At 46.8% G+C, this 13,962-nt stretch overlaps 1 protein-coding gene across 1 annotated transcript in view; it reads right to left on the reverse strand.

Annotated features, from left to right (window-relative positions):
* The window catches only part of Cnnm1 (cyclin and CBS domain divalent metal cation transport mediator 1), a 56,472-nt gene extending 42,759 nt beyond the window's left edge, over positions 1-13,713 (reverse strand). Inside the window, exon 1 of the mRNA XM_059257807.1 lies at positions 12,093-13,713. Within this exon, the coding sequence (XP_059113790.1) occupies positions 12,093-13,665 (1,573 nt within the window). The 5' untranslated portion in view covers positions 13,666-13,713. The remainder of the gene's footprint in view (positions 1-12,092) is intronic.
* Between the last annotated feature and the right edge of the window lie 249 nt (positions 13,714-13,962).

Genomic DNA, 13,962 nt, shown 5'->3' on the forward strand with positions numbered 1-13,962 from the left:
GATCACAACTGGCAAAACCTGGAGACAAGTTGACTGTTACAACCTGAGGTTATAATTTAGTGAGCAGAAACCAAGGATGAGACTAAGTATCCTATGATGCACAAGACAGCTTCCTCAATGCCAGCAAAGACTGATCCTGCCCCAGAATTCAATACTGCTGAGGCTGGAAAGCCTGCTTTAAAGAGACTGAAAGTTGGGTAATTAAGGAAACTTTACATTACATGTTTGTATTGGAAAAAGTTGACATATGTCAAGGGCTTGAACTGAAGGGACACTAGCCCATTGGAGCATGTGGCTTTGGCAGGCCCCAATTCTCCTTGCCTTGTTAAAAACAGATTACATTCCTAAAGCTAGCCACCAAGGTCTATTCGCTTATTTGGCCACTTCCTCCTCCTGAGGCTGAGTACCAAGGTCCAGCTATCAAGGTCCAGCAATCAAAAGCCCCCTTTGGTTCACCTAATTAATATGCTGAATCAAAATATACCACCACATCCTATCCTATTCTAACACAGACCTCCTCCTTTTCTCTTCTTAAAAATTACACCTACAGGGCTGGAGAGGTGGCTCAGCTGTTAAGAGCCCTGGTAGCTCAAGAGCACTGGCTGCTCTTTCAGAAGACCTGGGTTCAATTCCCAGCACCCACACATGGCAGCTCACAACTGTCTGCAACTCCAGTTCCAGAGGATCTGACATCCTCATACAGATGTACATGCAGGCCAAACACTAATGCACAGCAATGCACATTAAAAAGGAAAAAAAAAGCCAGGCGGTGGTGGTGGCGGCGGCGGCGGCGGCGGCGGCGGCGGCGGCGGCGGCGGCGGCAGCAGCAGCAGCAGCAGCAGCAGCAGCAGCAGCAGCAGCAGCAGCAGCGGCGCACGCCTTTAATCCCAGCACTTGGGAGGCAGAGGCAGGCGGATCTCTGTGAGTTCGAGGCCAGCCTGGGCTACAGAGTGAGTTCCAGGAAAGGTACCAAAGCTACACAGAGAAACCCTGTCTCGAAAAACAAAAACAAAACAAGCAAACAAACAAATTTACCTCTACAAGGTCATTGGCTGCTATTTTTCTGCCTGAGTCAGAAAGCAGCCACTTTAACTTTTCTTCCTTGCTTAATAAAGGATCTCTCTGTGAAAACTGATGTTTGGGTGGGGTTTGTGCCTAATCTGGGGTCTGAGATAGAGCCCCCAATATGTGCAGTATGGTGCTGCTACAGATGGTTTAGGCTTGGCCCTCAGAGAGCTTTTGTGAACCCTGTCAGCATACTTCCTCTGCCGTGAGAGTAACAGCCAATAATTGATTCGATTCCTCATTGTTTCAAAAATAGCCACAGCACTTTGGTAAGGTGAAAACAGAAGCCAGGAGGAGGGCATATTGCTTGGTAATAGAGAGCAGAAATGGGAAAGCAGAAATCACTTTATGGTTTCTGCTGCACTCATGACCTTCACCTTGTAAAACGCAGAGGCTTCCGTGAAGCTCTTTCAAGCGTCCCCAAAGCGTTTGGCAGACAGCACTCTGTGACTTGCTACCACCGTCAACGTTCCTTAGAGCAAGTGCCTGACCGTTACCTGTACTTGTTCTGGGACGCCCACTTCTGACGCACAGAATCAGGATCTCGGGGATGGGGTGGGGTGGGGGAGGGGAGGGCCCGCAATCTAAAAGAATGAACTCTGAAGAAGGTTCTTACACACCCAGAAGTTTGAGGACTACTGTTCCTGACACTTGCCTCTCAATGTGTGGTCCTTGGCTCAGAAGGCTGGCAGTATTTAGAGACTTGTTTCAAGTTCCAGAAGCTCAGGCTCCACCCTAGTCCTCAGAGGTAGAATCTGCGTTTCACTAAGACCCCTCCGTGGTTTTTCAACACATCTGAGTATGAGAAAAACTGGCCCAAACTAACTCTAGGCCTGACCCTCACCCTAGACACTTGATTGTCTGGGACCCTGTGCCTCATATACATACTGGGGATTTCAAACAAGTGCTGACATCATCGTCATAGTGAGCAAAAATGAGTTTCTGTTTTGAAAAGATTTTTACAAATGTAAAAGCTTTGCAGCTATGAGGGATTATTGTTGCTATTTTTATTATTTTTTCTTTCAAGGCTACAGTTTTTGCTGTCTTAAAGGTTGGGGAGGCGTGGTGGTGCATGCCTGTAAATCCAGCACTTAGGAGGCTGAAGCAGGGAGATTTGGAGTTCAAGGTCAATGTCAAACACAATGAAACCCAGTCTCAAAAAAAACCCAAAATAATTAAAAGTTGGGACCAAAAGTCTTTTTCCAAAATTTTATACTGTGTAAATAATCTCAGGCTACAAGATGAGTTTGATTTTTTTTTTGTTTTGTTTTTTTGTTTTCCAAGACAGGGTTTCTCTGTGTAGCTTTGCACCTTTCCTGGAATTCACTCTGTGGACCAGGCTGGCCTCGAACTCACAGAAATCCACCTGGCTCTGCCTCCCAAGTGCTGGGATTAAAGGCGAGCGCCACCATCGCCCGGCAAGATCAGTTTGATTTTATAGGGTGCCTCTTTTTGATGAGAATATATTTAAGAATGTTTTTCATTGATTGCTTGATGGGGGGGGGGCATAGGTGTGCATGTGCCATGGTGCACACGCTGGTGTAGAAATCAAAGAACAACGTGCAGAAGTTGGTTTTCACCCTCCACCGTGTGGAGCCTCGGGATGGAACTCAGGTCATTAGGTTTGGTAGCAAGCACCTTGAAATGCTGAAACTTCTTACTGACCTCAGAAATTTAATTGCGCCAACAATTACAGCCTCTGTGTAACTAAGAGCTCTGAACTCCTAATGTTTTTATCTTAATAATGGAGCACCCCACAGGAACGAGATAAGGAAGAGCTACTGTGTCACAGGCTATGTGGTTCTTATCATTTCTAAATAGTCATTCACCTTCTAACAAATCTGAAAGAGAACACAACAATATTCCCCACTAATCCTACAACAGCCACACTGACTTGAAGAAATAAAACTCTTTTTTTTTCTGGTTAAAAATAACAAGGAACTGCAGCCACACTGTGAAGTTGCCATCTTGTTCTAGAGAAATAAGAATAATCAGCACCTTTATCACACATACACACAAATCTCTTGAGCTACTAAAAGGCAGTTATAAAAAAGCCAACCGTGTCATCCAGAGTACCATGGTAACCAACATCACCAGGGCATGAAAAAACAGTTGTTAGTCACTAGAATCAAAGCCAGTTGGCAATTTGGCTTGCTAAGCAACACTACAGAAATAGCGGAGTAAGGGCTCATTATCTGGAGGTCTGACGCTGCATAGCTTGGAATCTGGCTCTGGAAGGAACTATCTCAGGCCTCTCCATCAACCTGACTCTGAGGCTCACAGTCAACGTCTAATCTATCACTTGTTTAACCAGTATTTACTAAAGCTTGCTGCATCGGAGGCAGGTGGCTTGATAACACACGTTTACTTGGGTTTTCAGCTGAACAGAAGCTGGGAGATGATGGACAGAACAAGAGTGGTCCTGCCAGAAGCATGATGGGGCAGGATTTGCCTGAGGTGGACTCAAAGAGAACTAACAGCTGACATCTACAGGACAGAGAAAACTATGAGGAGTAGACAGAGAGCTGGTTATAATGCAGCATAAAGTAACTATATTCTCACGACCATGATCCTGCGTCATCAAGAAAAAGATGGAGTTATATTTAGGATCCTCAGTTAAGGCAAGAGTGAGTACAAGTGATTTTAGAACTACCACCAGCAAAATGATAAAACATGCTGTTTTGGCATTCTTGAGGAATAAAATTATGTTTGAAAAATACTTCATTTTTCCTAGTTTCCAATTTTGGTAGAAGAGATTCAGGCTTATGAGAATTGCTTTAGCAGCATTAAGATGTATTGTTAACTCTGTTCTGCCTTTCTTTTCCTAGCTCAGACTCCTGCTTCAGCTGGAATGCCTTTTTCTTTCATAATCGCTGATCACAGTTCTTTCAAGGCCAAGTTAAAATTGTACTTCCTCAGAGAAATTTTCTCAGATCACCCTAGGACGTATTGCTCCTTTCTCCTTTCACACACAGATGTCCTTGCCTGTGCCCCAGGCTGCCTCTCACCACCCTTTGTACCAAGACCCTTCCTCGCTTTGTGTTTCCACATTTACATCCATGTCTGTCTGCCATGGCCCCAGTGCTGTGGGGAATGGTACTGAACTGAGCTGCCTAGTGTTGACAGTCACAGGCAGGCAGAGAGAGGCTGGTTTCCCTAATGAGTGGCACACAACCCAGAGGGAACCTTGGACATTGCTATTCCCTTCCCCCTTCAAAGCCTTTGCACATTTGCTTCCATCTTCTGGGGACCTCTTGCTTGGAGAAATTTCTTTCCATTCTCTAGGGTTCAGTTTAACTATTTAGGGAGTAAGGCGTCTGCGCTTACCCACAAACCAGCTGAGGTTGCCCGCCACATACCTTTTGTTCAGATAACATCCCATTTTGTAATAGTTTGTCAGCTAGTGTTCTCTCTAACTGCAAGCCCCAAGAGCCCACAATAATGTTCACCTGGTTACTATATCTCCATACAGAACAAAGCCCCACCAATACATGGAGGGCAGGCAGGAAAGAATGGGAAAGAATCTCAGTTTGATAAGGAACACGGACCAGAAAATGAGAAGACTGAAGATTCCTGGTTCCGCAGAGTATGCCTAGAGGCAAATCAGTTTAGGAGGATACCAGAAGAGCATGCAGAGCCTCCTCTTAGAAACCAAAGGCTTGAAAGATGCTAGAAGCAAGGCCAAATACATCTGGGGGTCTAAAACATGGAACTGAGGTGAGCTACAATAATACACAGTATCTTTCAAATAAGAGAGAACCCAAGAGAGATGATAAAAAGAAGAAATCGAATTTAACTGCAGCCTGTGGGATTTAGATTAGATAAAAAGAGAGCCTGACAACGAAAGCTGGCGTGGCCTGGAAAGGCAGGCTAAATCTAAAAAAAGAAAGCACTAGGAATTAGAATTCCACTCAGGTTTTTTTAATGCTCCTTTGGGCTCTGATTATGTTATCTATTTTCTTTGCCAGACTGGGTTGGGGGAGAGCATAGGCAGGGAGAATATTGCAGAAAAACATTACAATGACCACACTGAAAAATATTAAGACAGAAAAATAAACCTACAATCTTGTCATCTTATATAGTTATTTTCCTCGTTCTTGTTTCTCTTTATTTTCTCCCTGTGCATGACAGACTCTGATTTGTCTACTGTTTGTTCTGGTGATTCAGATTCACAGCTCATCCTGAGTCTCACTAATTATTTAGCAATGCCTACACATTTAATAACATCTTACATTTAATTTTACCAGTGCACTTCAATATTGTAACTCAGTGTAACCAATTGAAGCATTAATGTTTTGACAGGCTTCTATGGAATTAACCAATGGAATGATATTTTTTCCTACTGAATTATCTCATATCAGAATTTGGGGTATGAGGTAAAACATTGACTTTTCAATTATTCATCAGTGACAAGATTACAATCTACAAGTGGGGCAGGGTCATTTCCTTGATGGCTGGAAATACTTTAGGCAAAGATTCCTTGAAGGAAGACCCAGTGCCCATATTGGGTTGCTAATAACTGCCTGTACTTCCAGTTCCAGGGTGTCTGACACCCTCTTCTGACCTCACTTACACACACGGTGCATACCCAGACAAGCAGGGAAACACACACACACAGAAAATAAATCTTTATAAAGTTATTTCATGATAATGGGATTCTTTTTAGGTGTTTTCACATCTCTGTTTTTTATTGTTTTATGTCTATTTTTTTCTATAAACTTCAGTACAATTTTTATGAAAGTAAAATATATTATTTAATCAGTTGCTTTGTCTTCCATGTTCCCATTGCATCTTTACATTTCTATTACAGCATTTTATCTCCATGACTTTTGTATAGGTTTGTCTTATATATATATTCATATATTGAGCTATGACTCATAAATTGTAATGTCACTGGAAGTCATGGTGAAAGATGAGTTAGCCTGCTTTCTAGCTTGCAAAGAGAAATGGAATATTATTTTTGGTTTCTTGGCATGAGGCTTCTGGGAATAGATTTTGTAATTCATATACCTGGTCTGTGTAGTCTAGATTGGCCTAGAACTTGAGATCCTTCTGCTTCTACTTCCAAGTGACTATAGGTGTGCATCACCTTATCTTGAATATTAAAGATAATTGTAACAGTTGTTCCTAAAGAGACAGAAAAACAATATAGGCAGTATTTTTCCTCTACTATTTAAAGTTTAATATGTCCTGCTCTATAGGCCAAAGCTATTAGGTTAAAGACAATTAAAGATTCATTTACTAGAGCTCTGCAGAACTCATCTATTACATTATATATTATAGCTTAGCTCCTCAGTCATACATTCCGCCTTTCAAAATCATTTATAATGTACTAAGCCAGACATGGTGGTGAATGCCTGTAATCCCAGAATGCAGAATGTTGACACAGGAAGATTCTGAGTTCATATTGTTTATTTAACAGTACATATGATGAGCCCGGGAGGTAGCTCAGTTGGTAAAATGCTTGCCTTATAAGCATGATGACCTCATTTCTACCCTAAGAACCTACTTAAATAGCTAGGCCCACATAAAACAACTAAGTATGGTAACCCATACTTGTAATCCCAGGGCTGGGAGGCAGAGGCAGATGAATCCCCAGGGCTCACGGGTTAGCTAGCCTAGCTTAATGGGCAAGTTCCAGGCCAATGAGAGATACTGTCCTCAAAATAAGGTGGACAGTGTTCTCGAAGAATGATACCCAAATTTGTCCGTTCACCTTTACACGCACGCACACACACAAACACACATGCACATATGTGTAGTCATATAGAACAATGAGTTTGGATATAACTGAGGTTTACAAGAGATGATTCCAGAAAGGGTGGCCCCTACCCTGAGTATTAAAGAGGGAGTTGGTACTGGATTAGTCAGGACATGCATATGCAGCCCATCATATTCTAATACAGGATGAGAAAGGGACAGATAAGACACAGCATTGTGCTGCTATGGAATTCAAGGCCGTGGGCACTTAAAGCTGCGGCCGAGAGTGGGGTGTGCTGGGGGCTGTATAGGTAGTTAGACAGCAGGTCACCAGGGTACCCACGGCTCCATCTCTGCTTAGACTGTGCCCTTTGGATGGTGGAGGCATTGAAGGGTTTTAAGCAGAGGATGAAAACATAGAGATTATTTTAGTGACACTAGAGAGGACAGGCTGTAGGGAAACAATGATGTGAGGAAGTGTAACTTCTTAGGAGACATTTTCACAAATAAGTAATAGCTAACCACAGCTACCACTTAGCACTTGTGATAGGTGCTAAATGAGCATCATAATGCAATAGTCTTAATATGCTCAACAACCTTATAAATGAATACTATTATCATCACCATTGCATAGCTAATGAAACAGATATAGAAAAGTAATTTGGTCAAGAGCAGTACCAAGCCAGTACCAGCACCAGGCTTCTGCTCTGAATCTCAGACTCGTTTGTTAAATGTCCACCCCTTCTATTAGACCTGCAGCCTCCAAACAGACAAGGAGTCACACTGGTAGTGTTCTCCACTGTGTCTACATTCTCGGCACAAAGTAATTACTTGTTGAATAAAACCAATGAATAATCTACGTGGAAGAAATAGTGAGATTAAATCATGTAGGTTCAAGAGTCTGTATGCAATACTGAGAATCTGGATTTTCCTAAGGAGAGACCAGAGCTCTCTTGCTCTCTCTTCACATGCACTAAGGACAGGCCATGTGGGGACCAGAAAGAGGCGGACAGAGGCAAGCCAGGAAGAGAGCCTGCACCAGGAACTGTGTTAACCAGAACCGTGAGCTGGGACGTCCACCATCTAGTACAGCGGGAAGAGGGATTTCTGTTGTTTAGGCCACCCCAGTCTATAGTATTTGAGTATGGCAGCTCCCAAGGAACACGCCAAGATGAAGATGAATATGATAAGGATGGATAATAATGGAGAGGTTTCTGTCTTAGCACACTGGAGGGACCGCGCTGTCTCTACTGGAAGGAAGACAAGAGACATTTGCAGTGGTCAGTAAACAACTCCATATCTTTTGTATTTAGGGCTCACCTTCACTCAAACATAGAAATATGAAATTTACCTATGATTACTTACTCAGTGAATGCTTACTTATAATTGCATGGCAGTCTTTGTGCTTGTTCTGAGAAAAGTAATAAGATTCATTCTCTGCCATCAAGGAACTCAGTCCTGTGGGAATAAATACCGTTCCCTTTGTGAAGCTGGCATGCCAACTGGAAAGACTATTTTCTTTTTCCCTACCCCTAAAGACTTTAAACTGATAAGTACAGGGGTACTCTCCTGCAGAGACTAAGAGCTTTGGGTCATGTGATCTACATTTGAATTTGGGTTACACAGGCTCAGTGGTGATCTAAGAATAACCATTTGGGTCTTAGGGTCAGTCCTTGCAACTCTAGAATCAGATAAGGGAGGTAGAACCTTAAAGTGGAATATATATGCTAGTGGTTATTACAATTATTAAAGCTACATTCCTAACCCAAAGAGACTAAAGCCATGGGCAGCAAGTAAGGGAAAAAGGCCAGTTTTTACCACCACTCTAGGCAGCAGAAATGTCAGGTTGGAGAGACAAGATTAGAGTAGCCAGAGTCAGGGTGGCAGACAGATGGGCACTGGGCATCTACAGACCTAGTTCAATCACAGTTCAGTTATCGTCTATGGGAAGTTGAGTAAGTTGTGCTATCGATCTAAGCTTTAGAAGTTTCATCTACAAAATGGAGTTAATAATACCTACCCAGGAGGGCTGTTCTGAATATAAAAAGGGCTTGGCGTGGTGCCTGGCAGAATTGTCACTCAATTAATGGCAACTGTTGCTCCTATTAATATAATCATTTTCCTCTTTCACCTCCTAAGGGATTTGTTTAAATGGTTAAGTTACTTGAGATTCGAAGAAGTAAGGGAAATGGAAGAGCTATTAAAGACTAGCTTAAAAGTTATTTTTAAATATAAAGAAAAGCAGTTTAACTTGGCTTGCTTCTCCTGACATGTGGTGCAAGCATAAGTCATACAAGTTGGCCACTGTTCCATGGCTTAGAGCCTGATATAACCTCTTGTTAATGATTCCTTGTCTCCCACCCAAAGTAGGTCTACCAAGCATTGTTAATAAGGGTTCTCCGAGGGTGTTTAATTCCTTTCCAACTTTAATATAAACTCAAGTCACCCAAGGACTTGTTAGAAATGCAGATTTTCATCCAGGAAATTTATAGTAAGGCACGAAATTCTGCATTGCCAATACGCTTCCATGTGAGACTCGTGCTTTGGGTTCAAGGATGGCATTCCAAGGAAGTGGCAGAGTTCTGACAAGACACAGAAATACCTTTGTTGGCCTAATGCTTGTTGTCATGGCCTACTTCTCTTTGATGATCTTCCTAATAATAGACTATTAGTAGAACAGAGCAAGCTTGTTTCAGACCAGACTTGGAAATTCTGCATGTGGATTCATTTTAAATCAATATCAACTATTTGAACAACTTTTCCTGGAACACAAAGTTTGCTCCTAAAGACTGCTCTTATTAACCTTATATACTCCATAAACTGTTAACTTCCTGAAGGCCTCCACTGTTACCCCAAACTGTGTTTCAATAGATACTAAGTAGATGAATGAAAGAAATCACAGAGTCTCATTAAAAACATTTTCTGAACTAAAAATTCCAGTACATCTAGTGAGATACTGTCCCTCAAGTCTTTGTTCAGAGCTCTCTTGGAGACCTCCCCTGAACACTATAGGTTATTGCCATCCCTCTGTTTGCTCATTAGAATTTGATGGTAGGACCCTATTGCTGAAGACACCATATACTTTAGTCACAAGTCATGGAGGAATGAAGATGGTACAGACTAGGAGGCTTCCTTACAGCTTATTTCCAGAGTATTGGAAGGTGCTATGTAGATTGCTGGGGGGAAAAAAAAGTCAACAGTCTTACTCAACTGTGAACACTGTGAACCAAAACAATGACTTCTTGTGGCAAGATATACCCATGGCTGAAATAGTGGCATGAATATTATGGGGGCAACAAACTGCTTTCTGATTGGATTTAAGGCCTGCTTCACAGGAGGAAACACGCCTGGTACTATAAATCTGGAACCCATGGTTGGAGAGCTCACAGGCTGTGGTTAGGGAGAGGAAACCTACCACTAATTCTTCTGCTAAGTGGACTTAGTACCAAACTGCCTTCTAACTTTGTATCTCTCCCCATAGATTAGCGTAGCTCTCAGACCTTACGAGAGAAGCTTCCTTGTAAAATAGATGGTGGTTAATACAGAAACTTACAGCTGGTCAAGGCATAGAGGATAAGTGTTAGTGGGGTGCTCAGCCATAAATGGGACATCTATATCACCTGCCCTCAAGACCATGGACCATCACAGAAGGGGGGTGGGCAGACACATTGTAAAACCTGGGAGTCAGGGAGGGCCAGAGTGAAACAGTGTCTTCTGGGCATGACAGGACCACAGCAATCATGAAGTCACAGCAGCTGTGGTTGCCTGCACAAGACCTGTGTAAGAACAAGCCAGTCAACACCTACGCTTAGATTGGGGAGTTCATAAAAGTCTCCACTTTTAACTGAGGAGCTATAGACAGTTGATGGCTTGGGGGACAGGAAGAATCAGTATTCTTTCAGGGTGTTGCCCCTGGTAGGTTGACCATACTCTTGTGGATATGAGGAAAAAGAGGACAAGATGTTGGGAGAGTAGGTAGGTGGGATGGATCCAGGAGGAGTAAAGAGGAAGAATGATGGTGAATATGATTATAATACATTATATAAAATGACCAGAGAATTAATAAAATATTTTCTTACATGTCTTCTGGCACTACATGACAATGAGACATTTTTTCAAACTAACTGGAATTGCTTTCAGCAGAAACTTAAGCCTTGGTAAGCCTGGGGGGGGGATCACAACTGGGAGACAATGAATCACAATAGGCAACCAGTGAGCTAAGCAGAGTGGAAGAGGCCCGGGCTCAGCCAACTGTGGGGGAGACAGGGAAACACGAGACTGTGTTTTGAATATTCTCAATGGTGACCCCTGGACGTAGATTTGATTAAAAACAAAAACCAGGGGCATTTCTGGGCCAGATCTGGCAAACAAGGGGCAGGGCAAACACAAGGCCAAGATGGCCAACTCTAAAGTGTCCAGGCTGATTTTTCTTGAGTGAATTTGTACTCAGGCCCAGAAGGCAGTATCCAAAGACAAACCCCGTGCATGAAGTCAATGGTCATATAGCTGGCTATGGCGCCATGCTTGAGGTTAGGAGGGATGGGGAGCTGGTGATGGTGTTGAAAGAAACCCATTCATTTGTGCGAAAGTTTCCTGGGGCCTTCACTCTGAAGAAATATTTCCTTAAGTCCCCACCTACCGTACCATGAGGAGTAGGAGCTTCTGGAAGTACAAAGACTCCTCTGTTTTAGCTAGCTCTGAATCCCTAACCTGGCCATTTTGTGTGTCAGATAAATGGCTGCTGGTAAGTTAAATATGGAGAAGAATGTTGAAGGAACCTGGTGCTTATTCTACCTCACTCAAAGGGCAGAACTGGGAGGCTCTGAAGACCCGTGTTTCTGCTCCCTGTGTGGAAGACACTGTCAGCAGCTGGAGCTGTCCAGCAATGGAGTTCGTTCTCTTTGGAAATGGTGAGCTTCCAGCGCTAGGAGTTTGAGGCAAAGGCTATGGGATTCTGTAGAGGGAACCCTGTAGTGGGTAGGGAGGTATGCAATTAAACTCGCAAGGCTCTCCTGGGCTCATTCTCACAATACCTGACGCTTGGTAGACCGCAGAAAGAATTACAGGTGGGAGAGAATGAATGAGGAATATGGTTTAGCTGGTGAGCCAAGCGGACTGGAAGAGGCCTGGCTCAGGCAGCTGCAAGGAAGGTAGAGAGAAGCATGAGATATCTAGAGAGCCAACAGCAGGCCTTCTTGGAGTTTCTGGCTCTGTAGATCAGAGGTATTGCTTTGGGTACCTGAAGCCTCCCGTGGTTATGAAAGGGAGATATTCAAGTATCTTTGAAGGGGGATAGGAGCTGGGGAGGGATAAAGAGCACTGCTCACCCTTCTTAAACTCCTCCAGCACCGTGTCCAGCCGGGTATCATTGAAGACGCAATGCAGGGGCCGGTTGTAGAAGCGGGTGACTGTGAGCAGCGGGGTACAGTCGTCCGGGTCCACAAAGGCCAAGTCTTTGACGAACAGAATGTCCACAATGTTGTGCCTCTGGTCGCCCTCATACACTGGGATGCGAGTGTAGCCACTGCGGAGGATCTCGGATACAGTGGCGAAGTCAAGCACAGCATCGGAGCGCAGCATGAAGCAGTCCCCAAGGGGGGTCAGCACCTCCTCTACCACCTTGGTGCGCAACTCCAGGGCACCCTGGATGATGTTGAGCTCTTCCTTCACCAGGTCGCTGTAAGGGTCCGCGGCCCGCAGCGTCTCCAGCAGTTTCTCCCTCGTGTAGAAGGTGCTGATCTCCTGGCGCAGCGCCCAGTCCAGGAGGCGGCCCAGCGGGTAGCACACCGGGAAGGCGGCAGCCATGAGCAGCCGGGTCAGACACACACTGTGCGAGGCGATGGCCAACCCGTGCCGCGAACACACCGAGTAGGGACAGATCTCGGCTCCCAGGAACACCGCGCCGGTGCACACGAGCGCGGGCAGCCACGGGAAGTGAACCCCCGCCTCGCCGTAGTCCTCCCCCGGACCCCCGACGCCCGGCGGCAGCGAGGCGTACAGCCAGCCGGCCAGCGCGGCATTGGCACCGGCTTGGCCCAGGAGCAGGGTGCAGAGCAGATGGGTCCCCCTGCCGCGCACGGCCTGCACACGGCGCGCCTGCTCCTGCTCGGCGGCCGAGCCACTGTTCCGCAGCACCCGTAACTCCACCGGGTCCAGCGAGAGCAGGCTCAGGCGCAGGCCGCTGAACAGGGCGGACAGGGCCAGCAGCAGGAGCGCCCCGAGCGCTCGCAGCCACGCGGGCGGCAGCAGGTCCCCACCCGGGCCGTAGAGCCGCGGGCGGACGCGCAGCAGGAAGCCGCCGGCCGCGCCGTGGTGGTGCCAAGCGCGCCCGTCCCAGGCGCACAGCGAAAAGAGCTTCCCGCCGCCGCCCGCGCCGCCGCGCTCCGCCTCGCCCTTACGCAGCTCCCGCACCCGCACCTGGACCAGGGCCGAGCCCGCCACGCCCCCGGGGCGCAAGGGCCCCAGGACCTCCACGTCCGACGCCCAGTCGCTCTGCTCGCGGCAGCGCTGCGGTCCCGGGGGACGCGTGGGGACCGCGCTGGGCGCCACGCCGCTCGCACCGGGGGGCTCCTCGATGAACACGAGTCGTGGGGCCCAGTCGCCCGTGCCGTTCTCCCCCGGGGCCAGGGAAGGTGCTGGCACAGGCGCGGCGGAGACCGCCGGCCCAGGCTGGAAGTAGACCCGCAGGAGGAAGCTGGTGCCTTCGGCCGCACGCAGGGTGCCCCCCTCCAGGGACACACGGCCTCCAGCAGTGTCTTCGGGCCGCAGACCCAGAAGCCAGGCAGCAGCGGCCGGGGGCCGAGGTGACAGAGAGAAGAAGAGCAGGAGCACGGCGCCCCGGCTGCAGCAGTCCCGGAGCCTGACACCCAGCGCTGCTGCCGCCGCGGCCGCCGCCGCCATCCTGCACCCGGCGCGGCTGCACGTGATACTGCAGCAAGCCGAGTGCGAGCTGGAGGGAGGAGGAGCTGGAGCCGGGAATCCGGCCCCAGGCAGGTCACCACGTGTGCTCCCCTTGCGCGCGTGGGCTGGAGGCGGGGGTGTGTGTGGGGGGAGGGGGTGGTCGGAACCCTCCTGGGAGGGGTGCCCTGCGGGAGGCTGGAGGTGGGCACGAACTGTCACAGTGCCTAGCCTGTGGACGCACTTAAGTCTATCAGTGCGATAGCCCTGGGAAGGCTTGGTTTGGAGGCTGGCCTCCTC

The sequence above is a fragment of the Peromyscus eremicus genome, chromosome 1 (genome assembly GCF_949786415.1).
Source record: "Peromyscus eremicus chromosome 1, PerEre_H2_v1, whole genome shotgun sequence".
Classification (NCBI taxonomy): Eukaryota; Metazoa; Chordata; class Mammalia; order Rodentia; family Cricetidae; genus Peromyscus; species Peromyscus eremicus.